The 25,446-nt window shown below is 38.1% G+C and overlaps 1 protein-coding gene across 1 annotated transcript; it reads right to left on the bottom strand.

Annotated features, from left to right (window-relative positions):
* Positions 1–1,415: 1,415 nt before the first annotated feature.
* Positions 1,416–23,410, bottom strand: si:dkey-121b10.7 (heparan sulfate glucosamine 3-O-sulfotransferase 3B1). Its single transcript, XM_026931728.3, has 2 exons — positions 22,719–23,410; positions 1,416–2,855 (listed from the first exon to the last, which is right to left on the bottom strand). Exons 1-2 carry the CDS (start codon positions 23,135–23,137, stop codon positions 2,237–2,239), a joined length of 1,038 nt encoding a protein of 345 aa, XP_026787529.2. The 5' UTR covers positions 23,138–23,410; the 3' UTR covers positions 1,416–2,236.
* Positions 23,411–25,446: the final 2,036 nt, after the last annotated feature.

Raw genomic sequence — 25,446 nt, 5'->3', positions numbered from 1 at the left:
ATCAATATCTGAAACAATGTGATATATAAGGATTAAATTTAATTTTAAAAGATTACCAATTGTTCCTGATGTTTTAATGTGTTTTAATCTGGTAAATAAAGTGTGGTATTTATTGCTCTTTATAAAAGATCATCATAAAAAATGATTCATCTGATATATTTTTGCATTATGACTCAATACCTCTGCATACTGCATAACTGCTTTTACATCTGCATACTAATTCGAGGAAGACTGCAGAATCACATTTAGAGACGTACAAATGGCAACAAATGGAGTAATGGAATATTTAATGCAATAAAAACTAGGACGTGGTTGAGCACTCAAGAGATATTAAAAAGTGGACATTAAATTAATAAAGCATTAACAAATATTAAACCTTGAATAGCAGCAAAATGGCTTTGTCCATTTCTTTTTATCTGACAGTAAAATAAGAAAGCAATGGTCTGTAGAAAAAAAAAAATTGTCCATGCATTAGTGAAATGAACACAACTCTTAGAGCATCAAGGTAATTATAGAAGTTCAGAGGAAATTCAGAAAAAAAATTCTAAAAGAAATGTATTCTCCATAGTGTCGAATAGAGGTTTATGTGATTTTATGTATTAAACCATTTAAAGAGACTGGCTTTAGGGCAGTTCTCCGTGTATAGCTTTTATCTAGTGATTAACTTTCAAAATTTCAACTTTTTAATCTTGATTAATCATGAAATCAGGTTAAATGAACACATATAAATGGTACATTTTAGAAAGTAAATTCTTAGATTGTAAGTTTCTGACCTACAGTGGCTAGCATAAGTATTCACCCCCTTGACCAATTCCACATTTTGTAGTGTTACAACCTGGAACTGGACTCAGCTGTGAATATGTGCCATGATTCTACACAAAATAGCCCATAAAATTGAAGTGGTGGGAAGTCAATATAGTTAGCAAAATTGTTGTGCGTGCATAAATATTGCTGTGAAACCCCTAAATTAGTTCTGGTGCAATCAGTTACCATCAGAAGACACATATTATTTGAATGGAGCTGACCTGTGTACAATTAAAGTGTCCTCAATATAAATACACCTGTTCCTGGAACACCCCAGAGTTTATTAGAGAACATACCTAAACAAACAGCGTCATGAAGATTATCAAAACAAGTCAAAAAAAGTTCAAGGTTAGGCCATAAAACATATCCCAAACTTCGAACATCCCATGCAGTACCATTTAGTCTATTATGTAAAAATTTAAATATATGGCACAACCATGACTCCTAGAGGAGGCCATCTACCAAAAGTCAGTGACCGGGTAAAGAGGGCATTACTCAGAGAAGAAGCAACAGAGAGGCCAAGGGTAACTTTCAACATGATGCTACCACCACCATGTCCCCCAGACAGTACCCCCCAACCCCCCAACCCCCCCGCGCCCCCGCCACCTCTACCCAAACAAACACTTCAAAATTATGGGCTATTCTGTTTAGATTCATGACATATAATCCCAATTTAGTCAATTTCAATCCCAGGTTGCAACACTTCACAATGTGGGAAAGCATTATCTGCTAGCATTACCATCCAGTTACTGAAGAGATCACTCCAAACATCATGAGTTGTACAGTAATCTTTGGACACAATGAAATTTCATTCTTAAACTGGAATGCAATCTGACTGACTCCATGTTTAGGATAAACTAGTAAGGATAAACTAGTAAGCTACTACACATAAGAGCTCGAGTTACATCTTTCTGTCCTTAAAAAAAGAATTTAAATAAAGATTTGGGGAGAAATGGTTCAGGTGTTCGCTGCTGAGATGAAAAGATGAGTGGGTGATTTGATTTTTAGTGTTTATTTAAAAAAAAAAACTAACTTAAAAGAGCAAGCAGACTGCTGCATCTTGTCTCCTGTGTCTAATACAAGTCAACTGTATGCTAAGTACAACCATTTTGAATGCTCGTACTGCAATAACAACTTAATAGTCATAATAAACATTCAAAAAATTAATAGCTTTTGGCATGGTGTTGACATTATAATCACTGAATCAAACAAGAAGAAACAGCTGCTACACCCAGCACTTTAATATTTATATGTTAAGCATTCCCAAGGGAAAATTGTTGGCGTTTTGTCCATTATGAGCTTTGGGGGGTCAGGGCTCAGAGTCTGCTCTTGTACAACCCCCTGAAGTGTGTGAGAGTTAAGGGCCTTCTTAAAGGTTCACCAGTATCAGTGGCAATTCTAGGAGCCTTTACCACTGAGCTCTGGATAACTTTCATTCCCAGCCAAAATCCTGGCCTGTCATCTGATAAAACTTCAGATTGAAGGGTCTGTAAAAGTCCCTGAGCTTGTACAGCACATCAGATGGGATGTGAGGATGAGCTCTGCCTTTTGATTTGCCGAGACACCTCGGCCTGCTGCTCCCCTCTGGCTTCTTTAAACATGGGAAGCCTTTAGTCTGGTTGAAGTAGAAGTGCTTGTTGGTGACTAGCCTCTTCAAGCCCAGGAAGTCCTGCACTCGTGCCATCTCGCTCGCTGGGTCTGTTACAAGCCTCTCCCCGCTCACGAACAGCAAGCGTGAGAGCGGAAAGTACCGGAGCCAGTTCTCCAGGTGCTTGGAGTAGATTCCAATCCGCACGGCGCTCCATGATGTATCAATCAGGCCCGTGCTGGAGTTTTTGAAGACCAGGTTCTGGAAGGAGGGAAGCCCTGGGTTTTTGGAGAGAGTCTGTGTGTAGTCAGAGACAGCCCGAGTGACTGGATCCCGCACTACCACGATCAGTTTAGTGTTGTGGTTCATGCTGAAGATACGACAAGGGGCTTCTCGTGTCACAAAGTAGCTGGGGGTCTTCTCCATCGTGATCTGTCCCTCCAGTGTACGAGGCATTAGATTTCTACAACATTCAAATTCAGAACAGAATCTGTTAGCTATCAGTCTCAAACCAGAAAAAGGTGTAAGAATACAACCTAACATGAAAAATATCATATAATTTAATAAAACAGATTTACCAAAAATCTGCTATTCCTTGTGTCAAAAATTCAGACTGGGATCTTTATCGTTTAACACCCTGATTTTCACCTTAAAAAATGAATTAAGGCCCTTACAGGATCTGTGTATGTTGCATTAATTTGTGTTTTGATTTCAAAATTTTAAAAAATTACACGCAAACGAGATATTCAAAAAACATTTAGCTTATTTTGCATCATTTCTGATTCATTTTGGGGATAAAATTTTTTATAAAATATTTGAATCACCTAAAAATAAATGTTTGCATATGCTGATCCTATTTTTATCATATCTTTCATAAAAAAAAAAGAATACATCTCTATATTACACACCTTAACCAGAGCCTGCAGAATAGCCAACTATTCTATATTTGATTTCTAGTTTTCTAGGTGAAACAAGTAGAAACCTTTAAAAATTTGTCAATATTTTATTCTTTAAAAAAAGATGAATTATTTTACAGTGTGCCAAGAAAAACAAAAATAAAATAAAACGCTCTTTTCTTGTTTTCCCATTTTTATTTCGGAATTAAAAATGAATGAAAACACAGACATTAGGACTTTTTTTGTTTTGTTGTAGTTTTAGTGTTTATTGCTGCTATAAACTGATATGCAAAACTATTTACATGGTTTTCAGCAAAGATGCTTTATAGAGATTTTTATTTGTCTAAGCTACATTTGACCACACATTTGGGGAGCCAGCCTTGAGAATGATTACAACAGTCAAACTTTTGCAGTGTGTTTTGCATTTCCAAAAATATTCATTTCCCTCCTAATAATAAATATCTAACAATAATCTTTCTGATTAAGCCCACCCATAGTTCTTCTTTTAATAACCCAAAGCCTTGAAATGACAGAAACATGAATATTTCCTTCATTAAAATGCCAGTCTTGTGATATGAAGGTCGGCGAGAATGAGCAGCTACAAATGAAATGTCTGGTTGGTTTAAAGAGCAAACCTCAAAACCTCAGAAATCTCTTAGCAGTAATTTCCTGTGGGGTTTCCTACAAAGGACTTCTAATGATCTTTCCAAGTCCCCATCTGCACTAATTCGAGTTGTGCTTTGTCTCTTATGACAATCCTGGCTGTCATCAGAGGACTGGAAACTGTTCTCAGCACAGAGCTAAAACTTCTACTCAGAGCCACTAAGCTCTCTAAGTGCTACTAAGACCATGGACCTCCTACACGGATTGAAAAAAGCTAATATCATCATTTCCCTTTTTCCTTCTTTTTCTCTCTTTTCCACTATCACTATTTTAAAAAAAACAAACAAATGTCTCTAAGTGAAATTTTTTGCATGTATCCTAAGCAATGTATGACTACTAGCCACCATGTAACTTACTTCAGGAATATTACTTTAAAACCATATAAACCCTGTTGATGCTATTTATGCAAAGAAATGTTTTGTTCCATTGTCACGTGTGCAACCGTGTCTCATTATTTCCATCGTGAGCATGTGTGGCAGATTAGCTTCTGGTTTGTCTGGGCAGGCACTCTGGTTGTGGTAAGCAGTCTCCTCTTTCTTTTCTTTCTATGTTTCCAGCTCTGTGATTAACCAGCGTGTCATTTGGCACAAGGTTCATATAGAATATTTCAATGTGAACCTCCATTTAGCTTCATTGCATGTAAAGTTAGCACAGGTATCATAGACCATAGATCAGTACTCAGATATCACAGTGACAGACCACATGATCACAAGATAAACACTAATGCTAGGCATCAACTTAGCTGGAAGATACAGTCCTTCGTAGCCTATGGACCATAGGCTATCTATGGTCTATATATGTATCTGTATCTGTATCTGTTTATTGCTCAATATCTGTATCTGGAAGTGGACATGGTCTAAATAGGATGAGGTTTATTTTTAATTAAATGTGAAACCCACAACTATTCCCCCAAAAAACACTGGAAAAAACCCAAGCCTCCTGGAAAATTATGGAAAATAGATTTTATATAACAGCAAACAGCACACACAACAATTCATAGAACCTAACTTTATTCAACTCCGTAACTACGAGTGCATCTCAATCAGCTCCCTAGTTCAGTAGTCAGGGCACTGATCAGGGAGTCGGCCATTTTAAGGGTCCAGTCCATCCAGTGCGCTGGATCATTTGCTCACTTGCTCCCACAGTGCACTGCAAAAACCATCGATGCATACTATGTTCCCTTACTGGAGATGACGTCATATCTTCTAAAGCCTCTCAGCCCGAAAAAAATGGAGGACGAATTCTCGTCTACGAATGTAAGTAGCTTGTTTTCATTGTTGTGGCTCTCAAATGATTACTTCGATCAATTTTGAACTTTATTTGACGTTCTATATATGGTTTGTTTAAGAGTAATGACTTTTAAGTGTTTAATGATTGAAAAAAATCCACTAGCTAGCCTACGATCCTGCTTGAAGTACCATGAGAGAAACGCGAATGAAGAAACGAGAGAAATGTGATTAAGCTAACAAATTTATATGACATATAATATCAGAAAGATATTGTTCCTCCCTGTTGTAGATAAATGCCAGTGGTGACATTTTACAACGTGAGTACGTAGTCATGTTGCCGGAAATTGAGTCATCATTGTCCCAATGTGTAGTGAGCCGGAACACGTACACACGATATTCTGATTCACGACCTAGGGAGCTAGGGAGCTGATTGAGATGCACCCTACTACAGTTCCTCAACTGCAACTCAGGTTGGAATTTTCTGGCTAGCTTTCTATCTAATATAACTGAGTAAGCTAGCTAATTATCTTTCAAAAAACAATGATGTCTTCCAAAAATCAGGATCTGTTATTTACAATTGCCAACAATATCCACGTAATAATAATGTGATCAGATTTTCTGAAGATCGCACACAAAATTGGTAAATGTTCTGATGTTATAATATGAGCATGGAGGCAAGCAGAACGTTTAGTTTCTCTCAGAATTAATGGGTTCATTTTTTTGTTCTCTGCCCAGTTTCTCGAGTGCTAGCACTGTTTGGCTGTGTGTGCATACACATGTCTAAGTGTGTGTTTAATTCAGTGTAATCAAGCTAATGGAAGCCATAGTGGTGCTTGCCTTGTCCGTTGACATCGTGTTTACATTGGGGAGAGCTAGCATGTAATCAGCGAATAGTTCAGACGCTCTGCCAGCTCTGGAAAAAGGCCCACGCACTCACCCGTCTCACCTCTTCATCTTCAAAGCTAAAAAGATAAAAATCCTCTGCCAGCCTGGTCCACCTTCGCTAAATAACCTTTTATTCTACACTAATTTCGTTAGTCCTTTTACGTTATAAGCATCACTGTTGTTTATCGAGAAGCATCTCCAGCTGCTGGAGTGATAAGATGGCTAGCAACTGTGCTGTTTGTTTTGATCACACCTAGTGTAGCATTAGCGGTTAGTATGCGGGTCAATAATGCTAGCCTCAGGGCAAAGCTGCACAGATGTGAGTACCAGCATGAAGCCTGGCTGTCAGATAGCGCTCTGTTTGCTAGCCAGCAGCCAAGTATGTGGCCTTGCACAATGAATGTGCAGTTAATGAGTAGCAGACTAAGAGTGGACAGTAGTCTGACTAAATTAGCCTCTTAAAATACAGCGCTAATCAACAGTTCTAGACTTACTGGCACAACTGCCTCTCCTTGAGAGTTTGCAAGTTTGAATCGTGACACTGTCCCAACTAGGAGGCCATAAGACCAAAATCAGCCATGTTCTCAGGGTAGGAAGGATTCTGGAAGGTGATGCTAACAAATCCCAGGTTAGCTCTTGTATACAGGACAGTTATCGCACTCTTCCAAGTGTATTCATGTGACAGAGAAGACTTAGCAAACTAATAGGTGGGTATTGGCTAACAATACAGGGATCATTTGGTTAAAACCAGGTAACAGTAATGTTTTAAATGTATTAAATGAATACAGCTACTGGAAATTTGACAGAAAGCAGAACAGGTTCCGCAATAAATAATAAATAACTCCGCAACACTTTCTTCCCTGAGGCAGTCAGATTACTCAATACCCTGTTGCCTCCCAATGCTGGGCTAGTCAAACACCTAACGCAGTATGACTCAGTAGCACAGCACACCGCTCTTCACAACACTACATCAGACACTTTTATAGTATAGAAGTCGTTTTTGCTGCTACACTTGTGCTGCTACATCACACAATAATTTACAGTGTATTAATTGTCTTGGACTCGTCTGACACTGTTGTGTATTTGCACTTTATGTAGTCTTGTGTACTGTTATGTGTTGCACCATGGTCCTGAAGAAACGGCATTTTGTTCCAATGTATACAAGCTATATAGAGGAATGACAATAAAAGCTCACTTGACTTGACTTGAAGTTGCTCCTTCTTGCTTCTTTGGGTTAACTATAGGTTTTTTTTTTTTTTTTTTAATTTTGACTTATATGATGAAGTCTGGATTATTTACACACTGACTGCCCACCTGCTCTATTACCCCAACACTCATAAACACAAAGACATGTGTTTAAATAATACACTTTTCCACCACAAATATCCCCAAACTTCCATGCCTTTTCATATTTTCCCATAATTCCAGGGATAGCATTTGCCCACAAAGATAGTAAAGCATGATACACATCCACACATGTAGGCAGCACTAGATTTAACATAGTCTGTCCATCTATTCTACCCATAATGCCGATTACAACTGATCCTCACCATCTGCAAAATCTCAGTTCAAGATAATTGTGGTCCAATTTTGGCTGGACCATTGAACAGGAATGCCCAGAAGAGTCATAGTCGATCACTGAGTGATTCTTTAAACAGGAGCTTCTCAGATCTCGTATCACTGGCACTTGTGCGAAAAATGCTGGGCTTGAAGTGCATCTGGCAAAACTAGCCTAGTTATTTTTACTTTATTTTCTTTCTTTTTTTTTTTGTCAGAGGAACTGATCCAGACGACACACCCCTGAGTGTCTGATGCTCCCCAGTGGTCTTGTGCCACATCTGGAAGTAATGGGCTTCAGATAGGAACCGGCTGGGAATAGAGAGGAAGATGGTAGAGGAAACATAGCTTTTGATATAATAACTGCATTTTGGAGTAAGATTTTTAGTTTAGGAATTAACTACCTATGCAAATCTCTACTGATCTAATTGAAATTATGAAATTCTTAAGATACCATTTCTCACATCTTCATTAGCGAGTATTTTTATAAGTAACACACATTGGGAATAACTGTATAGGGCTTTATCACACCACTCCAACATTGATTATTTTCCAGTAACAGCATAGCCCAAAGTGTTATTCCTCTTATACCACAGCAATGTGCTAATTATTACAAGTTTTAATGTTATGGAAGGTGACTGGAAGGTGAAGGAAACACTGACACTGACATCTCCTTCATAATAATAATGTTACATAAACTTCTAGCAGAAAATTGAACCATATCAACAATTACTCTTTTTTTTGTTAAATAACATTTTCTTTTTTTAAATCTTTTTTTTATTAGCCTTAGATCGTGTGGAGTGCCACCTTATAAGTCCCTGTATATAAAAACAGTAACATACAGTATATCATTAATGTAAACCCATCATTTATGTTGCAGCCAGAACTACTGTCAGCGCTGCTGTTCTAGAAATGAATCCACACTTTCTGATTTGAGAATTCAGTATCACTGCGCTATCAATTACCAATAATTAATATCAAGCCTCTTTAGCCTTTCATTACCTAAAAGGTTCTATCTAACCAAGACAGAAACTTATGATAGCAAGGTTCCGTTCTTCCACGAAGCCAAACAACACAGCTATCTTATAGTCTAGTCTTTCTCAGAAAAATTAGAGCACTGGGGAAACATACCCTCACTGCCATGTCATTTGGGACACTACTCACTAAGACGGGTTCCCACCATCAGAACCCTCTCAATTATCCACACTCTCCTTCATTATCTGTTGAGAAACCACCCAAAAAGCCTTTAAAGCAGCTCATGTAAACATGGTATCAGCCTAAGTGCACTGTAAATGTACTTTGGAGGACACAGGCTTGTCATTACAGAGGCAAATGGAAGCTTCTAGAGACTGGGAGATGCAATTAAGAGTCAGCTGGAAATGCAACAAGCAACTGCCATAAAAACTAAGCAAACATGTATGAGGAGGATGGCTTTGTTTATTAGCGTGTTTAGTTATGAGCACACATGGTTTAAAAGGCCAAAGAATTAATAATCTGGGATGGATAAATCTTGGGAAGCAGATTAAAGTGATTATAAGGCTGCAATATAAACATGGCATTAGCCCTTAAATACAAGCCTTAGGGTCTGTGTCATCAGTTCATGGAAGACACTACCTCAGCGCTAATGACAGTGCCGTGTGTGTGTGTGTGTGTGTGTGTGTGTGTATGTGTGTGTATGTGTGTGTGCACTTTACACTCAACTAAATGGAAGTAGGGAGTTTGAAAAGGCATACTTAGAAGAAATATATGAGGGGTTTAGATGACTAAAATATACTAAGATTGACATCACTGCATAACACAGGGATAAATTATAAACAATATACCAAATGACAGTGGGATAGTGTGTATTCTGCTAGTGTGTGTGTGTTATATATGTCTCACTAATTACCTCCTGTCTTTGCTATCTTATGAGAAAATCAGTAGCTACCAGCTGCAGTTCTACTCTACAGCTTCTCTGAACTCGAGTGTGTGTGGCGGAGGGACAGGGGTTATCACTCAATTTGCATTTTTGACTACAGACCCAGATAACTTCACAAGACAGAGGAAAACACCCGGAGTTAGGCTTAAAAACTTACCACTTCCTCCTCCCCGGGTCAACGTTGTGACATCTCACCATCTGATAACAATCACTGCTACCATGTTACATAATCTTGTTCACAGTCTTTCTTTGTAAAACCCAGCAAGGCTTTTCTCTTTAATGATCAAAAAGAGATAAACAGGAAGTTAACATCCGTATTAGTAATTTCTACAGGCTAATTAGACGGAAGGATGTTCTGTCACTCCTGGCTCATTTTCATTTCCGCTTTTTGCCCGAAGCCCTAAATTAGCTTATTTTCAACAAACACTGGACATCTGATGTATTTTTGTTTGAACAGATGTGAAGAATACGGTATATGTGAAATGTACAAAACAAACACTATGGCATTACAGACAGAATTAATCCGCAATTCTCCTATTTGTAAGACTTTCTGCCAGTATAAATGAGTGAACATAGAGCACACAGAATTCCTAGAATTCCTAACTGACCCTGTGATGCCTTAATGAAATAGTAGAACTGGACTGAAGGAAACTGCTTCTCGGGACGTGGTTAAACAGCCCACCCTAAGAGATTTCTCGTCCTTGGAAAACATCAGCCAGAAACACGTCTGTGTCCAGCTGTTTCGAAAAAATGTGTTCTGCTGTGCATGTGTGTGTGTGTGTGTCTGTGAGCATGCATGTGTGTATACAATCTTTGTGAAAAATATATATAGGGGAAAGGCACATGGGCAAAAAAGCACAAAAACACAGAGAGAGAGAGAGAGAAGAAGAAGAAGAAGAAGAAGAAGAAGAAGAAGAAGACGACTCCTAATTCACTCCTAAAAATTCACACTTTCTGATGAAAAAACAAGTCTATTGTAGCTTAAAGGGAAAAAATCCACCCTGAATGAATCTTTATAATTAACATGTGATCTTCACTGGCATCCAAGATAGACACTATATGGCCAAAAGTTTGTGGACATAAACAATGATCATAACAATCATATGTGCTTTTGGAACATCCCATTCCAGATTTAGTCCCTTTTTGCTGTTATAATAACCTCCACTCTTCTGGGAAGGCTTTCCACTAGATTTTGGAACATGGCTGTGGAGATTTGTGTTCATTCAGCCACAATAGCATTAGTGAAATCAGGTACTGTTGTTGGGTGAGGAGGTCTGGTGTGCAGTTGGAGTTCTAGTTCATCTCAAAGGTGTTCAGTGGGGTTGAGGTCAGGGCTCTGTGCAGGACACTCGAGTTCTGATACTCCAACCTTCTGATACTCAAACCAAGTCTTCATTAATTTCGCTTTGTGCACAGGGGCATTGTCATGCTGGAACAGGTTTGGGCCTCTTAGTTCCAGTGAAGAGTAACTGTAATGCTACAGCATATAAAGACATTCTATAAGGTTGTGTGCTTCCAATTTTGTGGTAAAGTTTGGGGAAGACACATATGGGTGTGATGGTCAGGTGTCCACAAACTTTTGGCCATAAAGTGTATTTCGGAATAAAAGTCTGAATTGCCTTTTTTAGTCTAAACATCTGTCAAAATGTTGGTCTGTTTTCACTTTGGCTAACAGTTACATGTCATGCGACAGAGTTGGAGACGGACGCAACTGCAGTTTAGAATTTTATTAACACTAGCAAACTAATCCAAAACGTGCCGCAAACTCGTTAACAGGAACAGGCAAGATGTCAGGCGATCAGCAGAGAGTAATACAAGGGCACAATCCAAAATATAAAAACCAGGAAGCAAGGTGAGATCAAACACCAGAGTACCATGATGTATTCTGGGAAGTGGAGTTTCTGGTGGATTCCTGCATTGGCGTGACATTTCCTACATTACGCCATTTGGCTACCTGATGAAAGTGGACTGAGGGGACTGAAGGGACTGAGCCCTTGCTTCATTTCTACCTGTGATACAGAGCGATGAGAGCGATGCAGCAGCGCTTTAGTCTTTTAGTCTGTCCAGCTCTCTCACCTCATCATCTGTACCCTGTGCACAAACAGATCAGCTTCCAAAACTTCCACACCTTTCCTGCTAATACTGCCATCAACACCAGAGCGCTCATCATCTCAAAGATCACTAACTAGCTAAGCTGAGTCTCTGCCATAAATCAGTACCACTGCACTATATAGCTAGATCACATTCTGGAACGTCTATGTTGAATTTCTCATTAATATGAAGTTGAACATCGCTGGGTAATAGTCAGTGAGTTAAGTGAAATGCTCTTGCTCTTGCAAAACCTGACCATTATGTTTAAATGTTTCCTCTTGCTAAACACCATTGTAAGTGCGCCAGCAATAACAAAGTCCCCCTGTGATGCGAGAGCAGCAGGCAACAGCAAACTTTTCACAGGAATAATGAAAACACAGCACCAATAAACTAATTAGCACCAGAATCACGAAGCACATCATAAATATTAATATCTAAAATATTCAGTGTGCTTCAGGGTGGACTTTTCCTTTAAGTACGCTACTTGACAAATAAGGACAAGGCAATGTTATAAATAAGGAATGACGCAGTCACGGGACAGTATTCCAGTGTAATCATTGCTCCAGGAAGTCATGAATATTATGGTATGGCAGTATAGATAGTATAGCTGTCAAAACAACACCAACAACAATAGGTAATACATGTTATTTAATTCCCCCTCTTTGAATATGTGAAGTTCCATACAGATACCATCATCTACTGAATATTACAGTTAATGTAATATGAATTTTTCATCCCAGACGTTTCCTTGCGTTTCCCTTTGAGCAATACCAAACTTCCAAAATATAAGGTGTTCATTAAAGAACAGAACAGCCATAAAATGAAGATCAGCTACTTAAAGCAGGGATGAAATTCCTCTACACTCAACACCACCTTATTCATTAGCTAGACGTCGGACATTTCTTTATGAATAAGCGACAAGCCACACACTGATGTATCCAGATACAGAGTATAAATCATGAAGTATAAATCAATCTTCATGAGGGAATTTTGCCTTCGACAGTAAATTTTCCAAATAAAGCCATGACCACATCATAAACTTAATTACAAGCACAAAGCAAGCTAAGCACTTTTCTCGCAGACTTACAGTACAGTACAGTTCACGCAGGTGCGTTCCAGAGAGCAAGGGCCCTTCTCTACGTCCTTTTCCTCTTTAGTCATGCATTCGAACAATGGTACAATGAAAGAAATGAAGAAAAGTGTGTGTGGGCTTGGCACATCACATTAAACTTGTCAATGGCTATTATCTACGCTCCAGTTACAGTTAGCAATTACAGATGACCGCCTACAATTTTAGCCTGGGCTGGGCAGTGTTTCTGATACATATATTTGAAATATGTGCTGAAATGTGTACAAATATATCATGGTCATAGAAGAAGAATTGGTATGAAAATGCTTTTGTATTACAGAAATACAGGAAATAATTTATTCCGGTGAGGGTTTTGAGTCATGCCAGAGCTGGGTTTTGTCTAGCACCAAAAAGAGCTCATGAACAGCACAGAAACTTCTAGAATCAGTCAGGGAGGAAATGCAGAGGTATCAACGTGTTAGCTAACTTGTTGCATGTTGCAAAAAACTGTTATTATATAACTGTTATTACTGATGTTTAAATTAAAAAGTAATTGTTAAAAATGTTTAAAAGATTGATAATATCCTATGATCTTATAATTATAATATGATCCTATAAATGCTAAGTCAGGATGCGGAATGACGTCACTCGAGGTACAAAGTAGTGTAGGAAAAAAAACATGGACGCCACCATGTTTGTCTTTTATTAGCAACAAACTAGCCAGCTAACTCTGATGAGTGAAGTATATAACAGTGAACTGTACAGTCAGTGTTATAGATTTAACAAGCAAATATGTTTGAATGTTGATTAATCTAAAGCAAATACCTGTGTATACCCTATAACTCATTTAAAGGTAAGAAGTACTACTTTGTTTACTAATGATGCTGTGCGCAGCCATGTTGATTATTAGTAATATTCAAAAAGAAACAGAATAATGGATAGTGGTTACTACCAGCATGTTTTCTGAAGGATAGTTAGTGTTAGTGTTAGCTATCATCCAGCAGAACTCTAAAAATTAGCTTTAACAACTTAACTGACATTATATTTAGGTGCAGTATTGTAGTGTATTCTTATGAGGGTCCCTGGAGGACTAGTGGTTAGGCCACAGCGCTCTCACCGGTGCAGCCCGAGCTCGATTCCTGGCCAGGGAACCAACCCCAACCACTGGGGTTGCATGCGACAGTGCGCTCTCAGTGCCGGTCCCAAGCCCAGATAAAATTGGGGAGGGTTGCGTCAGGAAGGGCATCCGGTGTACAAACTGTGCCAAATCAAATCCGCGGACCAATGATCCACCGTTGGTGACCCTTAACTGGAGCAGCTGAAAGAGGAACTTGTAGGAATTGTAGTTTATTTTGGCACTTTAACATTTTGGTTCTTTTGTATTAAATACCAGAATACTTGATAATGTATTTTACACATACTCTACTATAGTTGCCATTACTGGTTAACTTCCATGTTATTTTTCTATCACAGTCACAGTAGACTAATCACTGATAACGGACCCTGTTCAACACAGGTGAGTTCAGTGAACTGGCCACACAGGTTTCTTTAGCATTAGCCCACCTGCGTCCAGATAACGCTGACCCCACTTTGACCTTATTCATGCTTGGACACTTGAGCTAATGTATTGTGTTTCTGCATTCAGATGGATTTGTTGAGGATGTGTGTTATATTTTGACTGCATTGTTCTAAATAGTGTTAGTCAACTTAGCATTCATGTTAGGTCACGCCCAAAACTGATGTACACTTACAATACAGCTAATGCCTCAAGCACCAAGACTACACCACATGAGCCATCAAGAATAATGACTATGACGAAGTCTTGATTGTAATGAATACTAGACAAGAATTCTAGCGTTTACTTTCAAAAGCTAACTTCGAGTCTCATTGTAAAACTACCCTTTGTGATGACAGCATACAACTATTTTTATATGCTTTTGCTTATACTGCTTAATTATAATAATCTTTATAACCCAACACTAATTTAATGATAACTGATTGTACCAGCGCTCAGTGAAATTTGCTTGGCTGGTATATGAATGTGATCGAGTCTGAAGGTTAGTATTGACAAGTCATCTATCTCTGAGCTCTGATGGGGAGACAGAACGAATGAAAATAATCGTTTTTTTTTCCACCTCAGCATCCATAAACCTGATCAGTCAATGATGAATTTTACGTTAGTGACCAGGGTCTCTTTCTGGCGATCAATAGTCTGAATCTACAAGGACATACCCAAAAATTTTAACACAATACAAATACAGTTGAAACAGTCTGTGTGATAGAATTGCAGGATTAATAATAAAGAGTAAAAGAAGCCAGATAACATGTATGCTTGAAAGTAATAAATAAATCATATTTGATATATATATGATATATGATATATTTGAAGTATATTATTTTGTGCGAACCAACTTAAGCCAAACCATTGTTAGGGCCTGATGCATTCTAATGGCTTTTCAGCAATCCATTTCACCAGCAGTTTCATACATCACTGTTGATTTTACATCAGTTTATGTCGATACTTCACCCGGAATCGACATGCTATTCTTTCTAGTGCTTACCCATGAAGAATATTCATCGCATGCTTATATCAGCACTTACGACATTTCAGTCACCTTGCGTATTGTAATACGATGAGCCATCATTCGGTGTGAAGGATAGTTAACTAATGATGTGTCAAAACATTGATCTCTTGGTTTGACTGTAGGTTTTTCTCCCCACTGAAAATCTATATTCATCAATCGGCATTGAATCACGTCACCTTCCATAACAACTAATCTACAATCATGATAAGAAAATAGAAATGTAATATTGTGAGTGCTGTGTAAATATATGTAAATAGCTACAATCCTGAATTGGTGAAAACTCTTTATAAACGCTGCTTATGAATAGTCGTGTCGTAAAATGGAAGATGGGAATGAATATTGTCTGGGGCAGGGAAATCGTTGCATTAACCTGTCAGTGGGTTTAAAACGCATGTGTGTGAATATGTATAATTAATATGTACTGTATAATGATGATCTAACAGGTAGAACATGTAGAAAATGACAAAAAAGAAGCAATGACATCAATCATTTCTGATTTTTAAATTAGTTAAACATGTCTTCTCGTTTGTTTAATGTTTTTGTCCATTCCTGACCAGTGCAATAAGACAAACTTTGACAAAAGCTTAAGCTTGCCACATCATGTCATATATCCCTAAAAAATTATTTTCCTGATATATACAGTATATTGTATGTAAAGTTATCTGTCATTATGGTATACATGTCAATTTCCATTATAAACTTTATAAACTACACTGACTATAGTGGAAACTCTGGAAAGTTTTATGTAGATTCAGATGCATTTATGAAATGAAATGAAAATGTTGATAATTGTAAAAATTAATGTTAGATTTTATACTGAAAAATACATACAATTTTATAAGAGTGGAATTTTCTTGATTAAACAATAAAAAAAATATTTTCCAACAAACATTTCAATAAAAAAAATTCTTTCTCTGATGTGTATCTTCCTAGGGATTTTTTTGTTTTCATTAAGTATAAAAATACTTATACATCAGTATATCAGAATATCAGTAATTAATTTGCACGGTTTTCGGTGATATCTGTTGTTTTAAAAAATTACCCTGTTCACTTGCAGTGTTTTACCCTAATTAAGTGAAAAATTGTAATGTTTTATATATTTTTTATACTTGAAATTTTGGAGACTAATATTTCAAGTACAATTTCAGCTGAATGAACAGAACAGGACACATCAAACTCAAACTGTATTAATTTATAGCAATCCAGCTAACAGCTTTGTAAACAGTATCAACATCTGATACACGCTACAGCGCTGAGCATCTCGCAGGTTAATTACCTCCCGCCAGACAACAGCGTAATAAAGTCAGGTAGGGAGGGATCCATGAGCAGCTGAAGCTCACATGGAATCGATTTGGAGATAACGTTCACACCAGCTGGGAATTTATGGAGTCATGAAAACATAAAGTAGTTTTACTGCCATGGTTCAAGAGCACCACAGTCACATTGACAGAAACTAATCTGGAAGTATCTTGTGACAAATACAGCCATTTGCTTCTTTTACTGTAAAGGTAGATTTGCAATATGTGATAATGTGTGAAAAAAAATGGGCGTTTAATTCCAAACACACACCCAACCACACACACACACACACGCACACACAGCAACTACTTCCTTTATCCTTTTAGACTTTCATCAGCTTTAGCCTCAGTTTCCAGCTGGCAAACTCAACACCTGACTTGTCACTAAACACTCGTCCATACACACACACACACACACACACATATACACAATCTCATTGGTGTTGACAGGTCTGGCATCTGGTTATGGTCCCCACACAAGCAGTGATGACATACTGTATGTGTGTATGTGTGTGTGTGTGTGTGTGTGTGTGTGTATGTGAGGCACTCTTACACAAGGTCATTCTACCAGAAAGAAAAATATACAAGCCAGTTTCCACAATTCCAAACTCTGTTCATGAACATGACTAAATAATACTCGCAGGCCAGTCTGAATATTCATATCCCTATCAATCCAGGTGTATGTCAGTCTTGTTCCTTCGAGACACTGCTAGCAAGAGAGAGAGAGAGAAAGAAAGAGAGAGAGAGAGAGAGAGAGAGAGAGAGGTCAATAAACAGTCTTTTTATTGGCAGCAGACTGAATGTCTTGCCAATGAGAGAGTGCTCTAAGCTGTGGATGTTATTGGCAAGTGATATTAATGAACTGACCAGAGTGACAAGGGACAAAGATCAATGACACACAAACACTGAGCACACACCTAACTGGGATCATCCAGAACAAAGGTAAGAATGAAGAAATAAAGCTGTCTAGATTAACTTGCTTAAGAATAAATGTGTGATTCTTTTTTTGTTGTTGTTGTTGTGCTGTACACTTGAGTGGAAATGTCCATACAGAGCATCTCCCTATAAGCCAGAACCAAACATTTACCAAAGAACAATTTAACTACAGAGAAACATCCCCCAATTTTAGGTCATTTAGTTCCATATTTTCTTTCCTGACTACCTGTACACTGTAACAGAGTGGATATTAAAACCACCGTCTACATACATAAAACATCTAACACCACATAAATTATGATTACTTCCAAAACTGCAATAAATTCTGATTACTTCCAAGAAAGCATTATTTTGCCTGGAAGCACTAAAGCAGAGTCCCGGCCTACACTACAGTTGTCTCCTTGTAAAGTTGGTGTACTAGATCAGTGTTCACTAACCCTGTTCCTGTAGACCTACTTTCCCAAAGAGATCAATCCCATTCTAACACAACAGATCGAGATAATAAGTAGCCTATACCTCATTACCCAGATCAGGACTGTTGGATTAGAAATGAATTCAGTGTTAGATTATGCTGTAAGACCAGCTATACACAAAGCGGTCATTCTCTCTAGCCTACATTATTCATTTGTGCTGGGAAATAGTCATAAGCAAGCATCAGAGCAGATGGGAAATGAGGAAACAAAGCAAAAACAACTAGACAAAGTGCACACTACAAAAAAAAAAAAAAAAAAAAAACACCACTGTTTAATCAACACCGTCATAAACATGCGATATACATACTAACAGCCCTACTATGTATGCAAAAATACATTATACCACAGCGCTGTTAAATTCTTGAATCTGATTGGTTGCCAGCTAAATCACAGGTTTATATTAATGCACTCCTTTTAATACATTAGTGTTTCTATAGTAACGGCTAATTCACAGGGACCTGCATGGCAGATTCTCCATATAATCTAAAACAAATTATAAAGAAATTTAAAAGTAGCTATTAACAAAAAAAAAGTATAATCTTTAATACAGTGAGGTTTCTGCAAGGGGACTATTTAACATTCAAGGAAGGAGTCTCCAGTGTCAGTGTCAGTGTCAGCTTGATGCCATGGGAAAGTCTTCAGGACAGAGGACTTTGCACTTTCTGATTTCTCGGTAACATGACAATCTGCGTTTTGTTTCTCTTATTATCTCTAAGCAAGAGAAAAAAAAGGCTAGTGAGGGAATGGCTGTTTACAGCTGTTATAAAATAAGTGATAACAGGAACTAACTTGTTTTGCAGACTTCCCACAACATTAAACGTTCCTATAAACTGCTAAAAAGTATGAGGTGTCAGTCTTTAATGAATAAATACGTAATTGTTGCCAAATTGCTGTGGTTTTAGAGAAACACTTTCTTTAGACTTTCCAAAACAGTCTAGCTATATAAGAAAATTAAAACATTATGGACCTTCGCTCTTAAACGTTTTTTGATCATACTTGTAGGGTTCTGAATGAAACTCTAACACTAAAACCTTTCCAGCCATTTAGAAAGTATTTATAAGATGTGGTATGAGCCGTAGCATGTCTCACAGTAATAGAGTGATTCACAAAACCAACCACAAGCACGCAGATTCCAATCTGAAGCATCTACCTCGGGTTCCTCCTTAATCTACCACCGCGCCATTGAATGAGGATGATGTCAACAATTTCTGAAGAAAGGGTGAGGTTTGTTATATGTCATATCCATGACTCTAAACGTTTTTGCCCTCAGACTCAAACTGCTGCTATTAGACCTTGGTTCAAAAGTACAGAGCAGGCATTGCACATATTCCAGCTTCCCTGATAAATTATAGATGTGTTGGAGAACGTCCATCATCAGCAAGAGAACATGTGAAGTAGTTAGCATACCCATCACTCTTGAAGGAACTTTTTGAGCTATTTGGAAGTAATAGATTGACTTGCTACCAAAACCACAAGCACAGATCCCAACAAGAAGGCTCTACCTCAGGCTCCTCTGTAATCTGGCACACTTCTCTACTCAACGATGGTGACTACACCAATTCTGAAGAAAGGATGAGTGTTTCGTGTCAAAGCAAACACACTTTTTGCTGTAGATCTTTCTTAGTAGACAATGCACAATTTTTTGTTTACCTGTCATATTATAAATTTGTTGACTTACTTGGTCATCAAGCTAACTTGGAGCTAACATCAAGTAGTTCTGCTACTTTCGAATAAAGCTTGTGACTTGGAATTTCCAACCTCAGACTAGGAAAAACAACTTGGAATTCCTACTCAGGAAATCTGGAAAGTCTCTTCAACCCCGAGTTCAGCCTTTAATGTCATGTCAATATGGCTGCTCACACCATCAGCATTAAATATAACATTGCATCACTACTTTAAAAGAGTTTATAGTAGTATTTATTTTAGATCAATCAACATAGTCACATTAGTTGGTTACATCTATAACAATCTATAACCAGACAGTTTGCTGTTTTGAGTAAGCAAATACGTCATGAACTGCTGATCACTAACGTTAGTTGGCTAGCTTGTTGCTAACAAAACACACTTTCATTTAGCTTCCATTGAAAATGACATGATTGCAAGTTCAGGCTTCACATTTCCATTAAGTTGAATGTAGCATTAGCACTGGCTTCTCATCACTCCTAGAGACAAGCACATGTTTTGAAACACAATGGACCTTGTAGTTAGTTATAGAGCTCTGCTTGCATCTAATTAGCACCAAATTTTATCCACCAAATCGGAAGTCATAGAGTGACTCACTAACAGAGCCACAAAACCCACAGATCCCAACAAGGATAATCTACCACAGGTTCCTCTGTAATCTGCCAATGCTTCACTGAAGAAGGGTGATGTCACTAAGCTCTGAAGACAGGATGGGTTATGTCATATCCATTCAAACACACTTTTTCTGTAAGTCTTAAACAGTCCATTAGTGGTCAACAACATTAGTCTTCATGTTTCTAAACAGAAGGTTGACGGTGCACTACCAGACTGGACCAAAACTGATGCTACAAGACTAGAGCTTGGCAAACATCTGGAGCAGCCATTGCACAAATTTAGGCGTACGTACCAAATTATAGATTTGCTGGAATAATTACATGGTCATCAAAGAGAGATACATTTAATAATTAGCAGAGGCTACCAGTCATTCCCGGAGACAAGTAAGTGGTTTCTGCTTGCTTTTAAACACAGTGGATGATGTAGTTTTAGGGGTTTTTCTTTTTACCACCATTTAACATTAAATATTTTCAGCCATTCCAGTGTAACCAACTGACTCGGGAAGCCATTTGTAACCAGAAGCATGCAGATCCCAATCTGATGTGTCTAGTGTAGGTTCCTCTGTAATCTGCCCCAACACCACTGGTGATGTCACCAAGTTCTGAAGAAAGGATAAGTTTTCTATGTCATTCATGCAACCACCCTTTACTTTGTAAGTCCTAGACTGTCCATTAGTGCCATACATGACTAATCCACATGTTTCCTTAAAGAAGTTTGACAAGTCTCCACCTTTTCTGGGACAAACTGCCTACCTCTAAATGGAGCTTGGTTAAAACATCTATAGTAACTTTCTTTCATGGCTTCCAAATGAAACATAGCACTGATGAATATAGTGGTAGATCTCTCAGTTTCTCCACTTTTATTGGAAATATCCAGTAGCACGTTCCTTGTAGGTAGTTGATTTCCTTCTGAACTATTGACCTTGGGTTATGCATCCAGCTCTGCTGTTATTGTGTGATTCTTCTATTCAGCTGAACGCACAAATGAAATGAATCCTTATGGCTGGGTTTTGAAACAATATGACTATAATATCTTCTCATTTGTACCCATTGTTGAATGTTTTCAACCTTACAAGTTTCACAGTGCGATCACAACAACACTGCATCATTGGTAAAACGCTACAGAGTTCCCCTGACCGCCTCTGCGTTGTTTTTCCTCCTCCACACTCTGAGACACGGCATATCGATTTTGTTTTCCAATTTGTAAAATCCAATGCAATATTCTTTTGTCAAAAATAAAATATTATGGACCTTGGCTATATGGGTAATGAATGTTACATGAATGTGTTTTGTGATATCAGTTTCATCTACGTGGTTTTAACTTTTATTTTTTTTTTAGCTTGTTCTTTTTATGTTAAGCATGCCTAGTTGACTTTGTACAACTAATACAAATTTATCTATATTAAATTAAAGTAAAATATAATTTATTACAAATTCTAATAAATGTATGCACTCTAGAAACAAATTGTTCCTGCTGAATCTGTTATGAGTTCTTTGGTTTGTCCCACCAACAGAACAAATGAATGGTTTATGAAAGATCCTAGTTTTCACTTTTAGATTGTGGGGAGAAACATTAACCCTTATTAACCCTTGCGTTCTGTCGGGGGTCAAAACTGGTCAAAAGTGAAACCATACTAAAAAAAAAAATTTAACATGTAACTTTATGTGCTTTGCTCATTTATTTACTTTTTGCACTCTCATTCACCTATTTATATGGCACATGTTACCTTCAGGTCATTTTGCCCTGAGAATAAAACAGATTACAAAAAAAGGTTAAATATCAGGTTTTTTTTTTTTTCTTTTTTTTACAAAAATAAAATAAATTCATTCTTTTACATTACTGCTTTTTTATTTGCGCTCACACCTGATTACACACACCTGACAGCAGGAGCATCCTCAGGCATGAGAAGTGGTGTTGTGTGTCTTTACTGTTTGCCAGAAAACATAAATGTATTTAAGTTTGCTCATTTCAAATTATTATTTTGCCCAAAGTCAGTATGAATCCAGAAGTGGAATGGAAGACCAGAATGAACTGAATGTTATTTGCAAATAAATCATAGGATATTAGGCTAGAAAACAGCACTTCTGAAAAAAAGAAAGACAGAAAAAAAACAATAGAAACCCTGATAGAATTTGTAATGGTTTTAATGGTTATAATGGGAATTGTATTAGTTTGAACAGAAACTGTAATGGTCCCTGTGGGTCTCTACTGGTCATTTGTTGCCTTCTATTGGTCCACTGGTGGCATGTTATGTCTAGTGGAGAGCATTAAGGACCAGTAATGGTAATGGTTTTAATGGTTAGCTGATGGGTTGTAATGGTATTTGTAGTGGAAACCGTTAGAATGTCTGTGATGGTTGCATTTGTTTGGTTTTGATTGTTTTTCAGCAGGGAGGATTTGCACAGTGATGCAGCAGATGAGAACTCACCTGTACCACTCGAGTCCTTTATCGTAGAACCTGTCGAAGAAGTGCGGCTCTGCGCCCACAGCTCGCACGTCGGGATGCACGCGCAGGAACTCGAGCAGCGCGCGCGTGCCGCCCTTCTTCACACCGATAATGATGGCCTGAGGAAACTCTTTAGTCCCGAAGCTGTCGGATACCGAGAGGTTGGAAACGTCCCCGGAAAGAGGTCTCGCGTCTTGTTCAGGGACTCGCGCCGGAAAGCCTCGCTGGAGAGACGCGTTCCGGTCCTGAGGAACTTGCGTTAAAGTTGCTCTGCGCTCGTGCAGCGGAAGCGGCGTGAAATCGCAGGATCCGGTCAGACAGTAGAACACATAGGTGAGCAAAATAATCATGGTGAAGAACACTTTCAGATGCAGGATAAACCTTGTCGCCCAACATCCCATGGGTAGCTGTCCTTCTCAAGAGCTAATGCTGGAATCATGCCGTAAAGCCAAAAGGGCAAAGTGCTGACAGGAAAGCTATGAGAAGAACCCTGACAAGAACCCTGACTGTCCTGCATCTGCCTCTTTCATCACTCCTCCTCTGGCAGAACAGTGTCCCATGTCCACGGCTCCTTCCAGCAAAACCTCACAACTATGCATTAATAACAGCAGCATGTATACTGCATGCATGGATGTGACCCTATTTGTGTCCTACTGCGCTTCTGGCTCGTGCGCTTCTGGTGCACAAGGTTACTATACTCCAGCGGACACCTCCCATTTTGATCCGGGGCCACGCCCACCTCCAAGCCACGCCCCTCCTATTTGTAGCTAATTAGGACTGTTTTTGTGCAGGAGTTTGAAAGTATTTTACACTGTAGTTTAAAGTGTTAGAAGGTCATGTTATTCCTAGTAATATTTGAACTCTAGTGTAGCATACATACACATACACACAGACTCCTGGGTGAAAAAAAAGAAAAAAATATAGCAAAATATTAAGCTTTTAATGGTCTGAACAACAAATCAGTGGTCAGGAAGCTAGCAAGAATTAAACAAATAGAAAAAGGAGCTTAGTATAGGATAGTTTTTCCCTTCGATTTCTCTAAATGTTTAAGTCTTGTGGCTCTTGATGAGGTCTGCATCAGGTGTGGCAGATCACCAAATAATGACTAATCTTTTCAAAAAAAAATCCCAGAAGATATTTTTGTACACCCAGACATGTGTTAGTTTGAATTTTACATCAGTCACTTTAATCATTATCAAGATTTTACCTTTGTGTGCAAGAAGACTATATAAGTGAATTTCCCTGTTTCTAGCTTTTCCCCAAACAGTTCACTGCAGCAAAAGTAAATGAGTTAATGGAGGCACAGGAGCTCTCCGAGTGCATTTGTTTCATTCTTGCTCATTTTCTGACCAATGGTTTGTTGTTAAGACCATTAAAAAGCTTAATTTGCCATTTTGGCCTTTTTTTTCTGCTCAGGAGTGTATAACTATAAAACGGTCAGGTTCTTTGCTGGAACTTGCAGCAAAATAAAGTGCAAAGTCTAGCCATATATTAAACTCCACTGAGCCCTGCGATCCTCAGAATGTTTAGGTTTATTTGCCATATATAGAGTAGACAAGCTCTGTAACAGGGTATTCAGAAGACTGTGTTATTGCTAGAACTGTTCTGAATAGAATATTTTTAAAGTCAATATTTTTTAATTAAGTGTCACTTGTTAGGCTATTTCAGTAAACAGATATTCATTCGTTTTTCATTCATTTTCAGTAACCACTTCATCCTGAAGCTGTGAATGCTCAGTCCCTGGATCTGGAGCAACGAGGTGAGAATACACTGTGGATGGGACGAAATATTACCATAACAATGTTGAAGGTCTAACTAGGTAGCTAGTTAGATTTCTTCTTCGAATTTGTCACTAGTTATAATAGAAACAAATAGTTACAGATTTAAAAGCTCAACTGTTATCCAGTGTGTTTTTTCTATCCATGTTGGTATAAGATCAGTAACATTTGCTGCTGGTTAGGAGAAAAACATTAATTCATCTTCAGTATGCTTGTGGGAGGAAACCAGAGAACCCAGACGAAACCCACACAGACCCACATAGGAAAACATTGCGAAACTCCACACAGACAGTAACTCAAGAGCAGGATCGAACCAGGGACCCTGGACTTTTGACAATAGTTAGGATGGAATAGCTTTTAAACCGATAAGATTATTTGATAACTGTTTGTTGTGATATTTTAAATTGAATTGCTACCATTTCTATCATAATAATGTGTCATGAGTAATCTCAGTTGCATTCATCACTAGTTAAGTTAGAAACAGAATTTTAAACAGCACTAACAATATTTTTTAAATGGAAAAAAGTATTAGGTGACTGATATTTCTAGCACTGAAGTGAACTGAACCATTTTATGGTAAAAAAAACAAAAAACAAAAACAAAACAAAACTGCGAGTTATGCCATGAACAACAGTAGAAGTGAAATGATATCTAAGGTATTTTTATGATTGGTACTTTCCTTAACTTAGTAGCCATATGCCAGCTTAAACGGCTGTCACCGCTGACACACACATACTCACACAGTGCAATATGTAGAGAGAGACACCTGTCACTAAGGTCAACAGCTCAGTAGGGATGGTCTCCAAACTGTCCGTAAACGTCTTCTCTGTGTCTATCTGTCTCACACAGACACAGAGTGCCTTCTCCTCTCTAATTAACGCTATGAGACAGGTGTCATTATGGCCCAGACTCAGTGGTGCCTGAGGCCAGAC

The sequence above is a fragment of the Pangasianodon hypophthalmus genome, chromosome 26 (genome assembly GCF_027358585.1).
Source record: "Pangasianodon hypophthalmus isolate fPanHyp1 chromosome 26, fPanHyp1.pri, whole genome shotgun sequence".
NCBI lineage: Eukaryota > Metazoa > Chordata > Actinopteri > Siluriformes > Pangasiidae > Pangasianodon > Pangasianodon hypophthalmus.
The sequence above is the reverse complement of the archived record's forward strand: the minus strand, read 5'-3'. Positions and strand labels throughout refer to the sequence as shown.

What these genes read in the sequence shown, in the direction of transcription:
- si:dkey-121b10.7 (XM_026931728.3), bottom strand. Translation starts at nt 23,137, where the DNA reads ATGGGATGTTGGGCGACAAGGTTTATCCTGCATCTGAAAGTGTTCTTC. An exon ending in AAAGGACTCGAGTGGTACAG is followed by an intron (nt 2,856 to 22,718) that starts GTGAGTTCTCAT and finishes TGAATGTTGTAG; the next exon opens with AAATCTAATGCCTCGTACAC.